This window comes from Larus michahellis, chromosome 13 (assembly GCF_964199755.1).
Source record: "Larus michahellis chromosome 13, bLarMic1.1, whole genome shotgun sequence".
NCBI classification, from domain to species: domain Eukaryota; kingdom Metazoa; phylum Chordata; class Aves; order Charadriiformes; family Laridae; genus Larus; species Larus michahellis.
The window spans coordinates 12,315,526-12,335,613 of record NC_133908.1 but is presented as its reverse complement, the minus strand read 5'-3'; the positions used below and the strand labels follow the sequence as shown (position 1 = coordinate 12,335,613).

Here is a 20,088-nt window from a genome sequence, read left to right as displayed (position 1 = left end):
GGGGCACTGCAAACCACAGACGCGTGAGGCTGAAATGTGCCCCCTCACCTTTCGTATCCAGCTCCACGTGGATGATGTTGCCCATGACAGAGGTGTTGTGAAGGTGCTGGACGGCCTCCCGGGCACCCTTGACGGTGGCAAAGATCACTTTGGCGATGCCCAGGTGCTTCTTGTTCTTGGGGTTGTAGAGAATCTCCACCTCTTCCACTTCGCCGTATTTCTTGCACATGTCGGTCAAAAAGTTTTCACGGATGTTGTCGTTCAGCTTGGCAAAGGTGACCTGCTTGGGAGGCACTGGCCCCACGTAAAATTCATCAATCTGGAAACGGGCACAAGGTGGGGTGGAGGGCAATAAAAATAAACGTCATCATTAATGAGTGTGGGGGTGGGCATAAGGACGGCACGGGAGGGAGAGGGTTAAAGCATCCTGCAAACTTTGGGGAAAGAAAACTGCCTCCAAGACTCTGGGATGAACCCCGGAGCTGAGCAGAGCTTCTGCTGCTGCACCCATTCATTGAAACCAGCTCCTTTCTGGGCTACAAATACGTATTTTGAGCAGTACTGTCAGCAGAGAACTCCCCTCCGCTGCCCCCCACCCGAGAAGCCCCCAAGACACAGCTCCAAAACCTTCAAGTGATCTCGTTAGACAGATGCATTGATTTCTCATTATCTTTATAGAAGAGGATTATTGTTGAACAGTTTGCCAAATAATAATGTTAATAGGAATATGACTGTCATTTAAACGGTCCATTAAACTACTTGGAACTGAAGCTTCACTCCCGGATAAACAAGAACACAAAGCTAAACCCAAAAGTCAGGGGCGGTACCTTGAATTTGGGGACAGACAGCTCCAACTCCTTAGTTTTGGTCCATATTCGCCCTATTCTGGGATCCCTGACACAATCCACAGGAGCGATTCCCGAGTTCTGGGAGGAGGACGAGGAGGAGGAGAAAAAGCACAAAAACAGCAATAACAGGGCTTGAAATTTAAGACACAAATAAAAGAAAAAATAAACCCTAAGGAAGCACGGGCTGTCTCAAGGGAAGGGGAAAGCGCGCACACACATACACACACGTGTCAAATTGCAATACTGCTGGGAAATGCACACAGATTGGAAACACAGAAATAAAGCCGCAGGTTTGGGCTCCTTCTCGGGCTCCTGACAGTTGAATACATAGTGTCAGGTGGCAGTAACTTTGGTGTCCGTGTGTCCCCCCCAGACCCCCCTCCCACACATATGTGCTACAGCGGGGAGTACCACGACCCGGAGGGACCCCCAGCCCCCAAAACGCCGGTAAGACGGAGGCTGGGGGGGGGGGAGAGGGGGGGCACAACACAATGGGGGAAACCCACGACCCCCTCCCACTCACCGGCATGCTGAAATGTTGCCCATCGTAACGGTAGAGTTTGTGCTGTCCTTTTTTCAGAGCCGGGTCAATAATCAACTTGTAACTTCTCCAATGGTGATTTCTTTTCTCGACAGAAGTGCTGGCTTGCGTGCTGTTCTCCATTCCGTTGATCCAACCTGGACCGGGGAAGGGGGGGGAAGAGGAAGGGGGAAGGGGAAAAGAAAGAAAAAACCACACGGAAAACCATAAAGTTAAAGAAAATATGCAACAAAGACCCCTTCTTTTTTTTTTTTTTTTTTTTTTAAACGAGCCGCCCGCTCTACACACCCAGGCAGGGAGGAAATCCACCGCCAAACGAGCCCTAAAATGGGGGAATTGCCAGCCGGGTCCCCCCTCCACCCCAGCCAGACAAGAGGCAGAGAGGGAGGAGGAGGAGAGGAGGAGGAAAGGGGTGGGGGGGGGGAAAGACCCAATCTCACTTGAACTCTGCTTTTTGCCATGATCTTCAGGGTGCTTGGCTTTTTCCCCCGCCTTGATCTCTCGGAAAGACATCGCGCTCGGCGGCCGATCGTCTCCGGGCGGCGAAAGGCGAGCTCCCGTCTCACATGGGGCCGGTTACCGGCGCGGGCTGGCCGCCAGGCTCCTGCCTCCCGTTTTCGCGAGCCACCACATATTGTGTGTGCTCGCTGCTGGCGGCGGCGGCCTCCCACAATACACCGCTGCGAGCGCCGCGAACGCCTAACCGCCCTCCGCCGCCTGCACATTCACGGCGGCCGCGCCGCGCAGCCCCCGGCCCGCGGCCGCCCGCCGCCGCCCCGCCGCCGCCGAGCGCCGCCGCATGGGCTGCCGCCGGGCTGGCTTTATTTTTTTTTCCTCCCCGCCCCGGGGTTACCGGCGTGCGGGGGGGCGAGTGGAATCTGCCCGCTGCATTTACCTTAGCGCAAACTGTTTCTAAACAAGATGGACCTATAGGTGGGACAAGTTTGGTGGTTTTTTGGTCGGGTTTTTTGTTTGTTTTTTTTTTAGGGGAAGACTTCGGTGAGCACGGACCGGGCGGAGCGCGGAGCCCGCCGCCCTGCCGCGGGGGGTGGCGGGGGGGCGCCGCCGTTCAGCGACACACAACCGGGAGGGGGGGTGAAGGGAGGGGGAGGCAGTTTTGCTTATTAAAGGTCCGGAGCCGGCGGCAGCCAATCAGCGGGGAGCTTCCATTTTGTTTTAGGTATTAAAGGCCGGTCGGCGCGGTTCCCCCGCCGCTCGGCGGGGCGCGGAGCCGGGCGGAGCGCGGCGGGCGTATGGCGCGGCTGCGCTGGGGCCGCGGGGCCTCGGCGGCTCGGCCGCGGTCGGGCAATTGGCTGGTTAAAGGCAGCAGGGCGGCCGCAGCCAATGGGCGAGCGGGTTCCATGGGGCTTGAGTTATTAGACGGCGGTGTAAAAACATCCTTCAGCAGACAGCTAAGGAGAGGCCAAGAGACCAGGCAGCCATTTTTCTGCAGTGGAAGCGAAATGGCCAACTGGGGCTTTTCCTTTGTTTCCAAAAAGGGGGATCCGCCATGTGAATCCGCACCGGCCGCTTGCGGGGGAGCGCTCGGGGTGGTGGTCATGTCTGGCAGCAGGCTAGAGGACTCACTGAAGAAGGAAGACTTTAAAAAAAAAAAAGCCAAACAAAAAAACAAAACAAAAAAAATGCGGATTTTTTTTTTTCCCTTATGACTTGGGATCCATCTTTGTCTTGTGTAACTAGGTCATGGCACACCCTATGTCAGCAGTTAACAATCTCGAATGCCAAAAACCAAGTAAATACATTATTTTTTTAATATTTTTTGTTGTTTTGGGGGTTTTTAAGCTTTCTAGAACTCTCTGATGACTGAACAATAAATTTTAGAGCGTATTTCCTGTATTAAACACTCGATTCCTGGCCATCTTTCTTAACTCCTTTGGTGCTTATAAGGTAATGTTTTAAATATAGGCATAGGAATAGTGAATTCTAGCAAAAAAACAAAAAGCAATTTTACTATGATAAGCTTTTTTTTCTTTCTTTCCTCTTACGTTGTAAGTACCCAGTCCATTCTGTCCTTGCTAAGTGTAGTATTCATGTTAATGTTACTGAAGTGGTCCTTATTGCTAAGCCTTCATTTGCATGTCTTATGTTTTTATCTGTTTATCTAAGCCAATTTATGCCTTATGAACTATTTTACTTGTAAAGCAAAATAATATAGCTAAGAGACGCTTTAAAGTTGCTTACAACCAGTATATGTTAACCAGGTGTTTTCACACTTAACGTGCAGCCTAGAACTATTCAGGAGGACATTTTTAGTGTCTGCGTGCTCCGTGGAAAAACACTGAACGTCCTTTTTATGTACAGAGTAAATCTGCCACAGGAAGGTAGATTTAAGCTTCGAGTAGGAGTCCTTGCTGCGTACGGTCAACATAGCCGGACAACTTTTTTCTATAGCTTTTTTTTTTCCCCTTTTATTTTTTTCTTTTTGATGCTAGACCACTGCCATACAAAGATCTGTAACTATCTTAACAAGATCCGCTTTGACTTGCAAACTTACGAGAGAAGTGGTGATAGAGATCATATATATTTATAGCCGTTATTTTAAAAAAGCGTAACAACTTCACCTTCAGAGCTGCATTCAACTATGGTGCGCGGGTAAGTAAACCCTTTTGCCCTTGCAGAGAAACATATAGACCAGGCCTGTGCGGCTAAACGTTATTGTCCTGGGCGGAAAGATCCTAATAATGGTCGTCTTTAGGAGCGGTGGCGATCTCCTCCTCAGATACATCTAACAGCGTCTCTGAAACGTCTATTTTTTTTTTCAGGGAGGGATTTCTTTTTTCTGCACAAAGCGCTTGGTCGTCCGCAGCCCTGTTGCTTTTTTTTTTTTTTTCTGCGGAGAGACGCCGTGAATCCATTGCAGGCGTTACGTGGCTGTTAAATTGAACGCACAAAAAAAAAAAAAAAATCTGCCTGCGAACAGTAAGATGTTACTGAGGTTGATTTTAAAAAAGGCGAAAAGGCGGTGGTGGTAGGGATCCCTTACATGTTTTATCCGTCTAATTACAGAAGCTCGACCGAAAAATAAAAAGGCAACAAAATGGGGGTGGGGGGTGTTTTTCAAGACGGTGAGTCTTAATGGCGGATGTCTCACTAAAAAGCACTGTAAAATCCTTCATACCGAGAGGCAGTGACTTGGAGAGGGGGGAAAAAGGAGGTCTGGAAGTAAATCCAAAATGAGGGAGTTTCCTTCCAAGTGAGGGACCCTTTGCAGCCTGAGTTTTACAGTTGGAGAGCCGTGACGCAGTTGATATTCACAGCAGTTGTGCTTTAGTGCAGCCACCCAGCCCACGAAATGGCCTCCCCGCCGAAGTCTGGTGGTTTTATTATGTGAAAGCCTGCCGAAGCACCGTGTCCCGGTCGCCGGGAGGGGCGGCTGACGGTGGGCAAGGCGCTCCCGGTCGCGCTCCATGTTGTGTGAGGGTAGCCGCCATCATGGCTTCTCCTTCGGCGCCGCGTTCTCCTCAGGGCTGGGGCGGCGGCGAGGCGGGCTCTCCCCCACTGCCTGGCGGCGCTTCGCGTCCCGATCACTGAAGGGAAATGGCCTTTTTTTTTTGTCTTTTTTTTTTCTTCCCTTTCCCGCCCCCCCCTCCCCTTCCCCCACCGTTTCGTGAGGGGTTGTGGAAGGCAAAGCCGAGGAGGGAGCGGGGCGCCTGGCGGCTTTTTCTCCCCGCGCCTGCCGCGCACAAGATGGCCGCGCCGCGGAGCGCCCTGCAGCAGCGGGAGGCAGCGCTGCGGGCGGCGGGGCTGGCGGCGCTCCAGCCTGGCCGGGGCGCGGGGGGGGGGAAGGGAGGGAGAGAGCCCGGCCGGGCGGGGAGGACAAAGGCAGCTCGCATAATGGAGGCGAAGCCCTGGGTGCCTATAAATAACGCCGCCCGCCCCTCGCCTTTCCTCCCTTACCCACCCCCCCCCGCTCGCTGGGTTTTATGTAATTACCAAAAGATGAAAGTATGCAGAGGGAAAAAAAAATTAAGAGGAACAAACAACAGCCCCCCCAACGCTAAAAAAAAAGAAAAAAATGCCCAGGCGGTTGTGGGGGATGGAGGGGGAAGCCAGGCAAATGAGCAGCCAGCAGGAGCAGGGCGGCGTCGCCAGCCTCCCCGCCGGCACCGCGCCGGGGGGAGCGCGGCCGCCGCTCCCCGCCGCTCGTCACATGGCTCTTTGTTGTTTTCCTTCTGCCCCTCCTGGGCTTCCCCCCCCATCCGCCATCGCCCGGCCGCTCCGCTGGGGCAGCGGCTGCCCTGCCTCCTCCCGCCCGGCCTGCAGCGCCGACCTCCCCGGGCCCGCAGCCGGGGCTGGGCTGGCGCCGAGCCGGCTGCCGTGCTGCAGTGCGAGCCGCCATGGCCGTCTGAGGTGTTACATGTGCTTTTTTTTTTTTTTTCCTCCTTATTTTTTGCCTTTTTTTTTTTTTTCCCGAGCAGATTTTCCTGCAGCTCGCTTTGGGTGGAGGCGTGGGGGTTTCGGAGCTTCACAAGCCTTTGTGCTCTGCGGGGAGCTGCACCTTGTGCTCCACTGCAGACCCAGATTAGGTGAGCTAGGAAAGCCTGGCTTGAGCAACCACTTCAGAGGGCAGGACAGGGAGGAAAAGCAAACACTTGTAGAGAGGTGGCCTCCCTGGTAAGGCTAGAGCAGGACCGTCCTGCGGACCCTGTGGGAGGGAGAAGGTAAGTGGCTGCTTGGCAGAGGCTGCCTGCGGGAGCGGCATGTGCCGGGCAGGGTGCGCCCTGCCCGCCAGTTCCTGCGGCTCAGGACCAGCCGCTCCGTGGGTTTGTAAAACCTGTGCTGTGGTATGTGCCGAGGCTCAGGGGTGTTTTCCTGCGAGGGAGCAGGGTGCTGCCGCGAAGGAGGCACCGCAGCCAGCGCCTTTCGCAACGACGCGAAGGCTTAGGCTCATCTCTTCCTTTCTTGCGTCGTTCCCCCCCTCTCCCAGCCCGCCGGTCCTCACCGGGTCAGGCTCTGTCGAGAACAAGCGACAAACCGTCCGCACAAAACATAACACGTTTCCATGGAGGGGGAGAAAAAAAAATAATGTCTCCGCACTGCCAGGCTGGTTTTACAACGCTACCTCTGGGCACTGTGCCCCGCTGTCAGGGTGCAGCTCTTGGAGCCATGGCCGCCAGACTCTCCGCTCCGTCCCTGCGAGACGCGTCCTCTCCAGCCAGACCATCCCGAAATGCCTGGCCCTTACTCCTGCCAGCACTGCAACAGCCTCCCTGCTCGACAGTTGCTTTAAATAATAATCTGCTAGTAAACTTGGAAGAAACGGTGACGTTGTTCTTAGCTAACCACCATTAAAGTCCTCCTCTGCTGTTTCTCAATAGAGGTGAAAAGCAGTTTAGCTTCCTGGAAATGGCCGAAAGAGGCGACGTGTAGATCAAAGTACGGTATGGATCTGTTCTTGGTTTTGCAGGGGTTTTTTGAACTGTAATGAAAACGTTTCTGCAGCTTGCATCATGATGAGTTAAGTCAGCACGTTGAAGTGATTTAAAAAAAGAGCAGATTGAAACAGCATCGGCTGTTAACTTTCCTGGGGTTTAAAACTTATGTTTAAATAGATATTTGGGTATTAGTAATATCTGCATTTAAACCTTAACATTGCTCTGTTTAACGCTGGAGCAAACTAGCTCTGCCTAACACAGGCTTTGAAATGCTTCAGCCAGACCATAATACTGTGGGAGCTTAGACAGCTTTGTCCGTGCTTGCACCTCTCTGCGCATTTTTCCAGGACGATGATCTTTGTCTGCAATTAATCATTGTTCAGGACGGCCGTTCCCGATGGTAGAATCCATGGACTGCTCCAGCTGGGAGAGGTCCTAAAGCGTGTGCCTGGCGCCGCGTACGTGCAAACCAGGGCCAGAAATTGCTGGGGCAGCAGGCGTTGTACAGCGAGCCCGCCATGCCGACCCAGTGAATTGTGTCGGTCCTCAGCACTTCTGGAAATTGTTTTTGTAAGTCTGAGCTGAAAATTTTCTTTCCGTTTTTTAGAGTTTCTAAATGACTGTCATGTTCAATGTAGTTTAAAAGTCACCAAGGCAGTTGAGACCGGTTGCACTCCCGGAGTGGGTGGTTTCATGGCTGAACCTCGTATCTGAAAAGCTAAATGTTCTGGTACAGCGTGTTTAAATCCCAGAAAGGTCAAACCAGACTTTCATACTTGAGTTAGATTGCCCCTGCTTTACTGCGTGAGACTCTTTAGAGAAAGAAAGAGATCTTTCAGGGGAAAGGAAAAAAAAAAAGATTTTTTTTTTTTTCTCTCTGAACAGCTTGTGGTGACTCTGTGCACATTCTTGAAGCAGAGGGGTTTGTTCTTGCCACAGCGTCCCTCCCCTGCATTGTTGAGTGGAAAACTCTTATGCTAATTATTTCACTGTCTGTTATCAATAAGAAGTGATTTAATTTCTTTGGCAAAGTGTTGCAACAAGAGCAAATTAGATTGAGAGGCAAAGTGAAATAAAAAATATGCAGCTGTTCTGCCAAACAATGATCGTGACTGTTTACATTTTGTTTTAGACTGGCTTGTACACAGAATCCTTTATATTGAAGGTTTTCATGTCACAATCCACTGCTTGTGCAAGGCAACTAGATTAATAGATTATAAAGGACAAAAGAGACCTAGGTTCATCTGCTTTGACTTCCTGCATTATGCGGGTCATAAGATTTTTGTGAATTTGTTGCTTTTTCTCATATGAAGGAATTTAACTACAGCATACCTGCATCTTATGAAAACATCAGATTTTCATTTTAAAATGGTCTGTGAGAGAGAGTAAAACAAGAGATAGTAAATTGTTCCATCAAAATCTACCTGACAAACTAGAAATCAAAATACCTTTTTAAACTTGCCTAGTTTCTGCTTTCAGTTTCTGGATGTTGATGAATCTCAGTCTGCTTGACGGAGGAATGCTCCATTACCAGATTTCCGTCCCCGTGTAGCTGTGTACAGGCTGATCAACTGAGCGTTTAACACTCCCGTTGCAGGCTTGCAGAGCTCCCCCTCGGGTCCATCTTTACTAATCCTGTAAATCTCCTGTTGCGGTTCCCTCTGAATACTGCAATTTTTCACCATTTTGATCTGGGCAGAAGGGGACAGAGCGGTCAGCGGTGATCATACCCATGGCCAACAGCCCTCCTGGCTGAAATGTCTTTGCTAGGCATCCAGGGATTACACCAGCTAATGTGCAGCTGGTTTCCCAGCACAGCTCCTAAGATCTGCTCCTTCTTGGGATGGCATCCCTGTCCTGTTGGTCTGCATTCTTCATTCTGTGTGTATGGCTTTACACTTGGCCCTCTTGAAAAAGACAAGTCCTTAGACAGTTTTGTTGCTTGCAGTCGCCTTTTTTTTAATACCCCCTCCTGCTACTGTTGGGTGTCACCTACAGACTTGATTGTAATGATTTTATATTTTCTTCCAGATAAACAACTGCTTCTGTCTCCACTGTAGGAATTTCCTGGTTCCGGGTGTGTGTACACTTCAGCCGTGTCAATATTGTGTCAGGAGGAGGTCTGGATGTACTCCATCCTCTTGCCACACCCCAGTTTCATGGGAAGAAAGCCCAGTTTAGGAGCTGGAAGGGAGCCAGGAGGCACATTGCAGCATTTGCCTGCCCTGGTGTTTATAATGTAGCCATTAAATAATGTAAGGGCCCAAAACAGGTAATTGCAGGATCCACAAAAGGATGACAGCTGTAGGACACAGTGGTTACAACTGCATTTTGAGACCTTCCTGTTAGATGAATTCCAATTCATTTGATTGTGCCTTCTTGCTCTTATATTCTCCTAGTCGTAATCACATAAATGCTTCACGGGGGTTGAAGCATGGCACATCAGCCCTCTTGCAGAAATCTCTTGCTAGTGCTATTACCATTTTCCACCGAACCTTGTAATTGCTTAAAGCAGTTTCTTTCTCAGCAGCTAAACTCATGAAGCTTTGTCTCCCATGAATTTGTGTCCATAAATGCCCCCTGACGAATCTTCCAGCTCTTTCCCAGTCTTGCTTCCCCTGTCTGGCTGAGCAAGGGGTACGGCCCCTTGGTACTGGCAAGGGCTGGGTTCTGCCTTCCTCCCTGAGACCGAGGTGGTGCCTCTACTCAGCTGTTCGTTCAAGACCTAGATATGTTTGGGACTTCTTCGCCACTGCCAATCTGATTGAGATTGGAGGAAGGAGAGGAAAAAAGACATAAAGCAACACAGTCAAATTAGACTGTTTTATATTTAGCAAACCAGGCTAAGAATATTGAAGGAATATTGAGTAGGAATATGGACAGGGTATTTGCCTCTTCAGGTTTTTTTGCCATGAGATTTTTAATTCCTTCCTAAGAACAGCAGATGATCTGTCTAGGGAATTTCTCAGCCAAAATAAGCAACATCCTGACAGATTTCACCTGTGTCCCAGCATGCTCTGAGGATGCATGGGATGTGAGCATCGAACAATGACAGGGAATCACTAAGTCTGCTGTGTTGTTTGGCTGCCTGGGTGCAAAGAGATGTACGGGGATACCCAATAGCGGAACAAACATTTATTTTGTTTAAGATCCATACAACTTTTGATGGACATGTTGGATATTTGCCAGGGCTGGGTTTTTTTTTGTTTCTTTTTAAGCTGCATCTGTTCGTTTTATTTCTCCTAGTATTATGACAAAGCCGCCTCTGTAAGATAGGTAGTGAGTGCTTTCAGAGATCTAATCATTCTTGAGCTATAAAGGAATAAAGAAGCCGTTTCAGCACCTGACTTGCAGAATGTTTTGTGTTGCTTCTTGCCTATTGAAATGCAGCTGCTATTGAAACAGTATGATCCCATCAGAATGTACAACCAGTTATTTTTTCGAATAACTTCATGCTTTTAAAAATCATTAAATAAATCAAGGTTGGCAATTCTAATCAACATTCTAAAGCCATCAAATTACTAAACATTTCAGTTCAGTGCTTTATGGCCTAAACAGTACACTTTTACACAAAAAAAAAAAAAAGAATGAAAAGAATGTACCATTTAAAGAATTCGGGCACTCACAGAGCTTGCATCAAAAGGAAATGAAGATACAGATAAGTAATCTAAAAGGATATTTATGCATTAAAATACTTCTGTATCTGGACACCTATCATTAAACAGTCTAGATGTGATGATAGCTGAAGACCTGTGAGTCTTTTTAACAAATACAGAGCATACAAGGAACATTCTGATTACAAGTGATGGAGTATAAAAGGTTGCAGCCAGAAAAGTGATGACAAAGATCAAATGGAATGAGTTTGCTTACAAATTGGAGCAGTTTAACTGGTGTGATGCAAACAACGTACGACACAAGACCAGGACAGTTTTGCCCTTGACATTGTCACCATTGCGCTCAAATCTGCAGTTAAGGATCCCCATCTTGATTTATTTTTTGACAGGACAGTTGGGAGTGCCCCAGCTGGTCCACTATGCCACAGTTTTCAGCCGAGTGGGCCAGAACGCGAAGAATTAGCGAATGCTGTGCCATCCGCTGCCTTTCTGTGCTGCTGCATAACAGCAGCTCCCAGTTGCTAAGCAGCTGCAGAGCTGTCTTTGCCTTTGCTACCAATCAGCTGTACTACGGGAGCAACATGGGTTCCCCTTGATCGGTGGAGAGGAGCCGGCAGCATGAAAACAGGAGCAGTGGCCATAGCAGAATTGTTCCTTTTCTGGCTGGCTGATGGGCCCCCTGGCAAAAACGCTCGAGTGAAGCAAAGGGACACTTGATGGCCCAGAAGCAGGGGGTGGCGGGGAGGGGAGAGCCAGCATATGTGCACAGTGGAGGTTACAAAGACAGCAGATCTTAGCAGAGCAGGGGGCACACACTGAGGAGAAAGAAATGGGAGAGAGGCCAAATGCACAGTTCGGAATAAAAAAAACAAAAAAAACCAGGAGGAGAGTGCGGCATATGGAGAGGGGAAATAAAGCAGAACTTGCACAGCCTGCAAATAATTGAATAGAAAATACAGGAAGAGAGGAAAGGAGCTTGATTCATTACTGCCCTTCACCTTGTAGGGACAGCTACACCCGGGAAGAGGAGGTGTGGAATACAACAGCATCTTTCATGTTTTGCAGTGAACTGTAGGTTTTACATTTCATCCCCTGCCATTTGTGGTTTTCTCGCTGGATAACCCCAGCCTTTTGTTTAGACTTGATTCCTGCAGGCTCTGTTCTTAGCCTAGTTTCTAATTTATTTTCATACTTGCTTTAGATTTTTTTTGTGTTTTTCTTTTTTTCAAGGTAAGTCTTAAATTAAAATACCTTTTCCAGATACTTTAATTGTTTTAACCTTCAAGAGTGCAGGGCATTGCTAATTCCCAACTGAAATTATTTTCCAGTAAATCGGCAAAGCCATCGCTACTTTTCTCCCCCTCTCTCTTCTGGGAGCTGCTGATGGAGAACAGGGTTCCCTTTACTTCCTGACACCTTCCCCTGCACGTTGTCTTTCCTTTTCCCCACGCAATGCCTGCCAGCAGTCAGGAAAGAATTGCTGCTAGCAATGTGCAGGAAGTGTTTCCTGTGCCAGTAAAATTATCACAAATGCCTGCCGTAGTGCATAAGAAGGCGGGGGGGATAGTGTCACAAACATCTGTGGGGGGTTTGTGACCAAAAGAGATTCTAGTTCCACCACTGCTCAGTCGTCCACATGAAAAAATACTTTATGGTCCCAGTGCCTTACATGCAATTGGCTGTGTAATAGGAAATGCCCGTCGAGCTAGCAGGGAAGCGGGGGAGCTATATGTTCCCCTCTACAGCTCCTCCAGACAGAGGATTGAGGGGCACATTTGCACAGGAGGGTGGGGAGAGGAATTAAAGCTTGTGCAGCTGTTGCCCTCTGTGGCCAGCCCTGGCTTGCTTGGAGGCCTGTCGACTGAGAACACTTCCCCAGGTCCAAAACTGACTCCTAAAAGGAAAGCAGAGTTGCCCACCCAGATCTACAGTGTAAAGGATTTGCTATGGGGTGGGTGGGGGTGTGTGGGGGGGTGTGTGGGGGTGTTTCAAGCCAATAAAAAACTTGACAAATACACAGGCAGATGTGTTTTGTACTTGGAAGATTTTTGTCTTAAGATGTCTGATTTGGGAGGATGCTATATTTGCTTCCTTCTTCCATTTGTCTGGAGTCCTGTATCTTTGAACAGGCACTGTCTATACTATTGTTAGACTTCTAAGACCATTAAAGGTCTTAGGGCCGCTGACATTTTACAAGTAGTTTCAGCTGCCTTTCACACAGGGGCATTTTTAGCATTATGAGAGATGCACGTTTAATTAGAATGGTTTTAACCAGGAAATCTCCCCGCCTTAAGAAATCAGAGCTACTGTGTTAATCCCAGTAAGCAACTGGGAACTTGACAGTGTGCCTGTTGTTACGATGAGAGTCAGGAAGGGTGAAATGTGTGTAGGAAGGGAGAAACGCACAGGAAATATGCCATCAAGGACAGCGGTGTCGAGCTCACACAGGGCAGCGCGCCAGTCCCAGTTTGGCGATGACCCGTGGGTTGGAGCAACGCACGCTGGCAGGTTGCTGCCCTCTACGTGCCTGTGCACAGCAGACCAAGCCACTGCCACGATTGCTCAAACACCTTCCTGACTTGCTCGGTGGCTTGCAGTGAGGACCTCCAGCCAGGCCACTCTGCATCATCAACCTGTCCAGCTCCCACAAGCACATCACAGGCCAAAAATCACAGCTCTAAAGCAAACACGACACAATTACAACTGGGTTTATTTCCAGCCCCTCAAGTTATTAATTACCCTGCTCTGACTGTCACTGTTTCTGTGCAGGGTTTGCTCTGGCTGGGTTAATGGCTACTCTCAGGTCTGAGATAAACTCAGTCTGGGCCTGTCCTTTGTCTAGGGATGCTCCTGCCAGACCTCCATCTCTATGTATGAGCTCCTTCTCAGCCAGATGATGACAGAGCAAATGGTTCCTGCTTAACTCTCCCCATACATCTACCACTCCACAAAAATCAGGCAGAAATTATGGTGTCTCCCATAGGGATATAAACGGGATTTTATCATCTCTTCAGTCTGTAGTTGCAGCCTTCCTGTAGGAAGTTTGCACAAATACCAGAGGGGAGGACGTAAACTTCACACGTTAACTGCCTTTTAATGTTGGTGACATAGGTTACTCAGCAAAAGCCTGCCCCTATTTCATCCACAGTCCTTTCTCTTATAGCCTGCCTTGCCATCTTTTTTTCTCCTATGAATATTCCCAGTTTCCCCACATTCTCGTCCAAAAGGTTTCAGAGCTTCCTGCCTGGGCCAGATGCAAGAGTGATGGCTGTCACGCAGCCAATGCAGCAATGAAGTGTTGATCAAAGCCTGACTCTTCCAATGGCTCTGAAAAACACATGCTTGTTCAGGTTGCATTGTAGCTCATACAGTGGAAAGCATATTTAGCAAGCCAAACCTGGGATCATTTAAACTCGAGGTTCTCAAAAGCCTCACAAAAAAGTACAACTCCACACATTTCAGGATTAGTGGAATCTACCAACCAGCATCTGGGGACCATAACCCAGATTTGTCCATCCACAGTGGACTCACCTACTCCATGCTTATCCCTGCTGCGTAAAGAAGCCAAATGCAACTCTTGCTCTGTGGTCATGCTAATTAACATACACTCCTATTGGTCTCAGTCCTTCCTTGTCTGTAAACCAGCAAGTACATTAAAAGAAAATACCTCTCTACTGGGAATTACCTATTTTGGGAATGGGAGAAGAAGGGAAAAGTAATCTGAAGAAAGGAGATAGTGCAGAGAGCACTCTGATTTGGAAAAAAATAACATCGTGGTGCTTGCTGGGTCAGGTGGAGTGTTGGGTAATGAAAACACAGGAAGGCATAACCCAGAGGGATTTTAGGGGTGTATACTAAAGGGAGGGGTTGGATATTGGGTAAAAATGCATTGTGTTGCAAGGAAAGCTATTTACAGCCCTTTCCCTACGTTTCTCCAAATTACTTCCTGATGGGATTAGTCTCTGCTGCAGATCTGGAAGCAGAAAAGCATCTGATGCCGATTAATTTCATGCAGATCTGTAGCAGAGCCTTGTGCTCTCATTCATCCATGAGCAAGCCTGCACATCACTCCTGAACTCACTGCTTCTGACTGTTCCCATGGTAAAACCAGCCACAGCTACCAATGCGAACACAACGTGCAGATCCTTCCTGAAACAAGGCGTTTTGAATCCCTCTCTCTCCAGCAAATCTCCAGATTCCACAGAACCATAGAATCATTTAGGTTGGAAAAGACCCTTGGGATCATTGAGTCCAACCATCAACTCCACTCTACAAAGTTCTCCCTTACACCATATCCCTTAACACCACATCCCTTAACACCACGTCTAAACAAGTCTTAAACACATTCAGGGATGATGACTCCACCACCTCCCTCGGCAGCCTATTCCAGTGTCCAGTGTTTTCACTTCTCAGCACAGAGGTAGAGGATGAGATCCAGCATGCCTGTGATAGCTCTGCCAGTCTGTGTTGACAAATTCCTCTCCATCGCTCAGTGAAGCCATGCCAGCACATCTGGGAGACACACATATCGCCCAGATCCGTGGGGGCAGAGTTATCGTGGTGTTGGCAGACGCTTGCTTGTTCATTTCATGCTTTTCAGAGATCAGTCATTGTGTTTGATGTTCCAGAAAAGCATAGGATGATCTTAACCTTGTCTTATCCATTTTTTACAACAGAACTTGGCTTGAGAATTCACACTTCAGTGAGGAACAGAAACTTGAAACTGCCCCTAAGCAGTTACTACCACGTTGATTTACATGCTCTTCAAATTTGTAAAGTGGAGGGTTTTTTCCCCCCACAACTGCAAAGCCAAGAACTCAGTTTCTAATGAAAGGTGAGATTCAAAATATGGCATGTTGGCCATGCATACATCAGGTAGGCCATACTTGGCACATGTAGTTGGCACCCTTAATTTAAAGCATACCAAAGAAAATAATCCAAGAAACAGTATGTGTTCCCTATAAATAGCTGCTCTGTAGATAGTAGTCAGTGTGCGGTTTATGAACAAAATCTGTCCAAACTACATCAAAGTGCCTGAATATTCGCTGCCTGATTTTGCCGAGTTATGTGCCTAATTTGGCTAACACCTCCTGTTGCAGACTGTTGTCCTGCTTTGTTTCATTCCCCTCTGAACTCTATGGTAGCATTTGTACAGATTTTATGTAGAGTTTATTGAAAGATTTTCGTGCTGATTTAGTACATGGGCTACTTGAGCCAAGTGAAACAGGAACTATATTCCTAAGGCATGAAAAGGCAGAAAGGAAATTTTCTTATTGAAATATAATTTTTCCACATTACTTAATAGTCTAGAAAGTTAATACCTTTCTGGCAGCACTTCCCACTGGGGAAAAAAAATATGGTTCCTACTCAGCCAAACAACAGTGTAATAATGTTTTAGGTTGGGTTAAATGTTTTAGAAACTGGCAGGTGTCACAGCCACCTTGCCTTCAATGAAAAAGGCAATTGAGAGCCCTTATGAAACAAGGGATTTACATCAGTAGGGGCTACTACACAAAAAACAGGCACATGGCAAGGTTTGAATAGATGGTGAATCATGTGGCCCAAGGGATTTTTCGGGGTGGGGGCGTGTGTGTAAAATATCAGGCCATGAGGACCAGATGGTAGAGCTCTGCATGTGCAAGAGAAACAGCAAGAAACACTACAAAAAATGGATACTGAGAAGCAGCTGAAAGTCAAAGAGACTGGGAGCTTTGTTTTTGAAAAAAAGCTATTTCCAGGGTTGAGCGAGGGTCAAAAGAGTGCTGGCATTGCTAGCAAAAACACAACTGAAAAAACAATTTTGTACAGTTGTTCTGTGAACAAATCAAATTATCTTGAGTATATACGTAGCTTTGTCATAGGCTTCTCCTCTTACACTGATATTGTCACCTGTAACTTTGTGCGTGCAAGGTACAGTTCTGCTCTCCCACATTACAGTTTTCCCTTCCCTGCCTGCCCTGTTAGTTCACACTGTAAATTCTATGGGGCAGAGATTATTCTTCAGTAAGGGTCTGTGCACATGACAAACAATTGCTGCCCTTGTGTTAACATTTGAAATGTATTGGAAATTCACTCTGCTTACATGGTAAATCCCATTCTTCAGGGTCTGTCTTTCCTCTTGTAAACTCTTCAGGGCATTGTCTCTTGCTGTGTATGTACATGCTGTGCAGTTCATTGGGAATTCATCGCTGAAAACACAAATAATTAATATCACTGGTAATGTTCAAAAATAAATATTTAAGGCTCTGTCTTGTTATGCACATTCTTAACTAAATTCATGAATATTTCCTTTGACGTAAATGGGGCTACTTGTTCTTATTGTTAAGTTTATGTGTAAGTCTTTGTAAAGCCGGGGTCTGTATTCTCAAGAAGAAAATTCTTAACTGTATTTCAAAAACATACTTCTAAAGACATTTAGGAAGAACAGGTCCCCATTCTTGTCTAGTTTATATTAACATATAAACTAATAATATGAGTATACAGCAGATGGCGTTTGCTGCTACTCCTCTCTGCAATTGTGGCTACAAGGAAGTACCAGTAGGCTGAGACCTTGATGGTTAGCTAAAATAGTTGTATTTTCCATTAGAAATATTACTGCAAGCCATGCTTCTTAGCCTAAGGGCGTGCACTATGATAGAGCTTAATTGATTGGAAACTTAAAACTTTTACAGTATTCAGAATTCCTCCAAAAAGAACATAGCTAACCAGAACATTTAATCAAAATCTGTTTGCATATTTACTATTTAAAATAGTATTTTGTGAGCAGAATGATTTATAATTTTGCTTCTCTTCCCTCACTTGACTCTCTGTAGTCACAAAACTCATGGGCTTTTAATAGTACTAAATCTCAGTTTCTTTGACTTCTTCAAGCACATCACAAGGGACAGAGAGAGGCAGCACACGCACATTGGTGGTGTTTCCTTAGGAGGTCAGGCTAAAGATATGCCTTGAGGTTCTTCTATTGTACCAGAACTGTCCTGGAGGTTGCAAGCACTTTTTCCCAGGCTTAGTATTTTGAGAAATGGGAGTATCAACTTATTTCATCACCCTGTATTGTAAAAAAGTCATAGCTTCAATATTAAACCTAATCTGTGAGTCTTTTTTGGGTGTCCTCACAAATAACCTGAATTACCCATCAATACCATCTGTCGTGGTTTAACCCCAGCCAGCAACTAGGACCATGCAGCCGCTCGCACGTTCCTCACCCCCCTCAAGTAGGGGTGGGAGAAGAGGGAGAAAAGGAGGGTAAAGGAAAAAAACTCATGGGTTGAGATAAAGGCAGCTTAACAGAATGGTAATGGAAGAGGGGAGATAATAATAACGACAACAACAACAACAACAACATACAAAATAAGGTGATACAGCACAAGTTGCTCTCACCACCTGACAACTGGTTGCCCAGTCCAAGCAGTGATCACAGATCCCTGTCCCCTGGCCAACCCCCATTTATATACTGAGTCTGTGGTATGGAATATTCCTGTGGCCATCTCGTCCTGTCTATGCTCCCTCTCAGCTTCTATGGGAAGCTGAAAAAATCCTTGACTAATATAAACATTACTTAGCAATAACTAAAACAGTATGTGTTATCAACATTCTTCTCATATTAAATCCAAAACACAGTAGCTATCCAAACACAGTAGCTACTAGAAAGAAAATTAACTCTATCCCAGCTGAAACCAGGACACCATCTAAAGTGTTAAAGCATCTTTTAAAAATCATAAAGTTCCAGCAGTTTTCCTAGGTAATGTGCTAACCTTTCATTCATTCCTATTATTTTCCTCGGCAATTGTGAAGTGACAAATTGGTAATAAGACTGGAACACATTTACTATACCCCATTAAAGTCTTGATTTTGGTACACTCACTGTAAATCTCTGTAAAACGCATATTGACTCTTGAGCTGCAGACGCGTAAGCTTTTGATGAAACAGAACTTGTGCCACAATCAATATACAGGCCAAAACAGAAGTAGGAGAAGGACGCCTGCAATTAATAATAATTAGATTTGAATTTTACTAATAGAAGGTTGAATCTTCTTCCATTTAAATCAGTGGCAGAATTCCATATTAGATTTAACTTTTTCTGAGTCATCAAAATATGCTTAGCTTTTGCATGGGACTTTATATGCCTAAGGCGCTGCATACCCGTTAATTAAAAATAAGTAACTGAGACACCGAAATGCTATATTTCATCAATACTAAGTTGACTCACTACAAATAGAACATCCGTTATTTAAAAACGTTCTTTGGAGTGCTTACAGTTGATTTTATAATCTACTCATTTTATATTGTTTCATCCCAAATCTAAAGGTGTTCAAATCTAAAAAGTTCCCTGAACTATAAAATGTAAAAGGAGACAAAGCTGTGAGAAATGTAAAGATTGTTTTGTAAGACTTGGAAAAAAAAAAAAAAACAAAGAGCAAAACAACATGATAATGACCCACAAAAAAACTTTTATCCCAAAAAAAAATTTTATGGCAATAATTGACTTGAAAAAAAACCACAACTGAATTACAGTATTCAGTTACAGGAAGACTACTAAGTCTACCTGCTGATCATATCATACATAGCGTGATGCTGGCTTTGAGCCAGGTCCAAATAAATTGTTTCAGGGTAAAAATTATTTCCTGGACCATTCATTCCTGCGCGATACTAGAATGCCCCTCAGCCATTACACTCGACAGAAGCTGACGGCTTTTACTTTGTTCCAGATAAGGTGTATAAGACTGCAGTTCATAAAACATCTTGTTGACAGCTTGTGTATTCTACATGCTTGCATCAACTTTTCCCTCAGTAAAATGCTTAGCTTTAAACAGGTGTGAATTTGGCTGCTTTTTTATGATTATTATTTGAATTATATGACACTTCATTGGGTAATTATACGTCCCTCCTTCCTATCACTGACATATCCTTTTCTTGCTTTTTGTTTGCCCTCTGCACAAAGCAGGATCTTCCTTTAAAGTACAGTCGTGTTTGCGTTCGGTCTGGAAGGCCATCTAGTGACACAACCGTGCAGCAGAAAATGCAAAACCCTGTTTGAGTTGCTATTTTTTTTTCCCCTTAGTTGAATTAAATCATCTTGCTACACTCAAGCATGCCCTCGGGGGTTTGTTGCTATTCCCACAAGTGGCATTTCAAAAATTGTAGAGTAATTTTTGATTTCTTAAGAACTGACAGGGTTTATTTAAGACGTAGCGTGCTGTTAATCCCTGCTAAGAAAGAAACACCATTTTTTTGTGCAGAATGGTGGCAGATTGGGACCCAAGCAGGTCTGTCACGAACTCAGCATCACTCCCTGACCTGTGCATCATGGCCGAACGTATCTGTCTGGTGTGATCCCCGTGGAATGATCCCCTGACTTCCATGGTACAAAACAACACCAGGCAGGTGCCTGGGGCCATCGCATCTCCACCACTAAAATGTAAAAATCCAGTTTATTTTTATCGCAGCTCACCTTGGATGGGTGGCACTGGGTGAATAAGCAATAAGCAGAGCAGTCAGTTCCTACTCGAGCGGTAAGTACAGTAGAAAACAAGCAGCGAGTCACCGCCATTCCCAGTGCCAGCAACAAGATGCATTCAGGGAGGCACCTCAGGGGGGTCTCTGCCTCCCCCTGCCATGGCTGGCCCTGCACGCGCTGCATGCTCTTCCCTCAGCCGTTGGGACTGGAATCCGCTGCTGCGGGCATTGAG

General features: G+C 46.5%; 1 protein-coding gene across 4 annotated transcripts in view; it reads right to left on the bottom strand.

The window, feature by feature from the left end:
* SETD1B (SET domain containing 1B, histone lysine methyltransferase) overlaps nucleotides 1-2,970 on the bottom strand; it is a 57,364-nt gene extending 54,394 nt beyond the window's left edge. For all 4 annotated transcript variants that reach the window (XR_012589750.1, XM_074606211.1, XM_074606213.1 and 1 more), the window contains exons 1-4: nucleotides 1,830-2,970; nucleotides 1,372-1,526; nucleotides 828-926; nucleotides 49-319 (exon numbers count right to left, since the gene is read on the bottom strand). Coding sequence is in view for 3 of the 4 variants with exons in the window: in XM_074606211.1 (XP_074462312.1) it covers nucleotides 49-319; nucleotides 828-926; nucleotides 1,372-1,526; nucleotides 1,830-1,902 (598 nt within the window). In the remaining variant the exon portion in view is untranslated. The remainder of the gene's footprint in view (nucleotides 1-48; nucleotides 320-827; nucleotides 927-1,371; nucleotides 1,527-1,829) is intronic.
* Nucleotides 2,971-20,088: the final 17,118 nt, after the last annotated feature.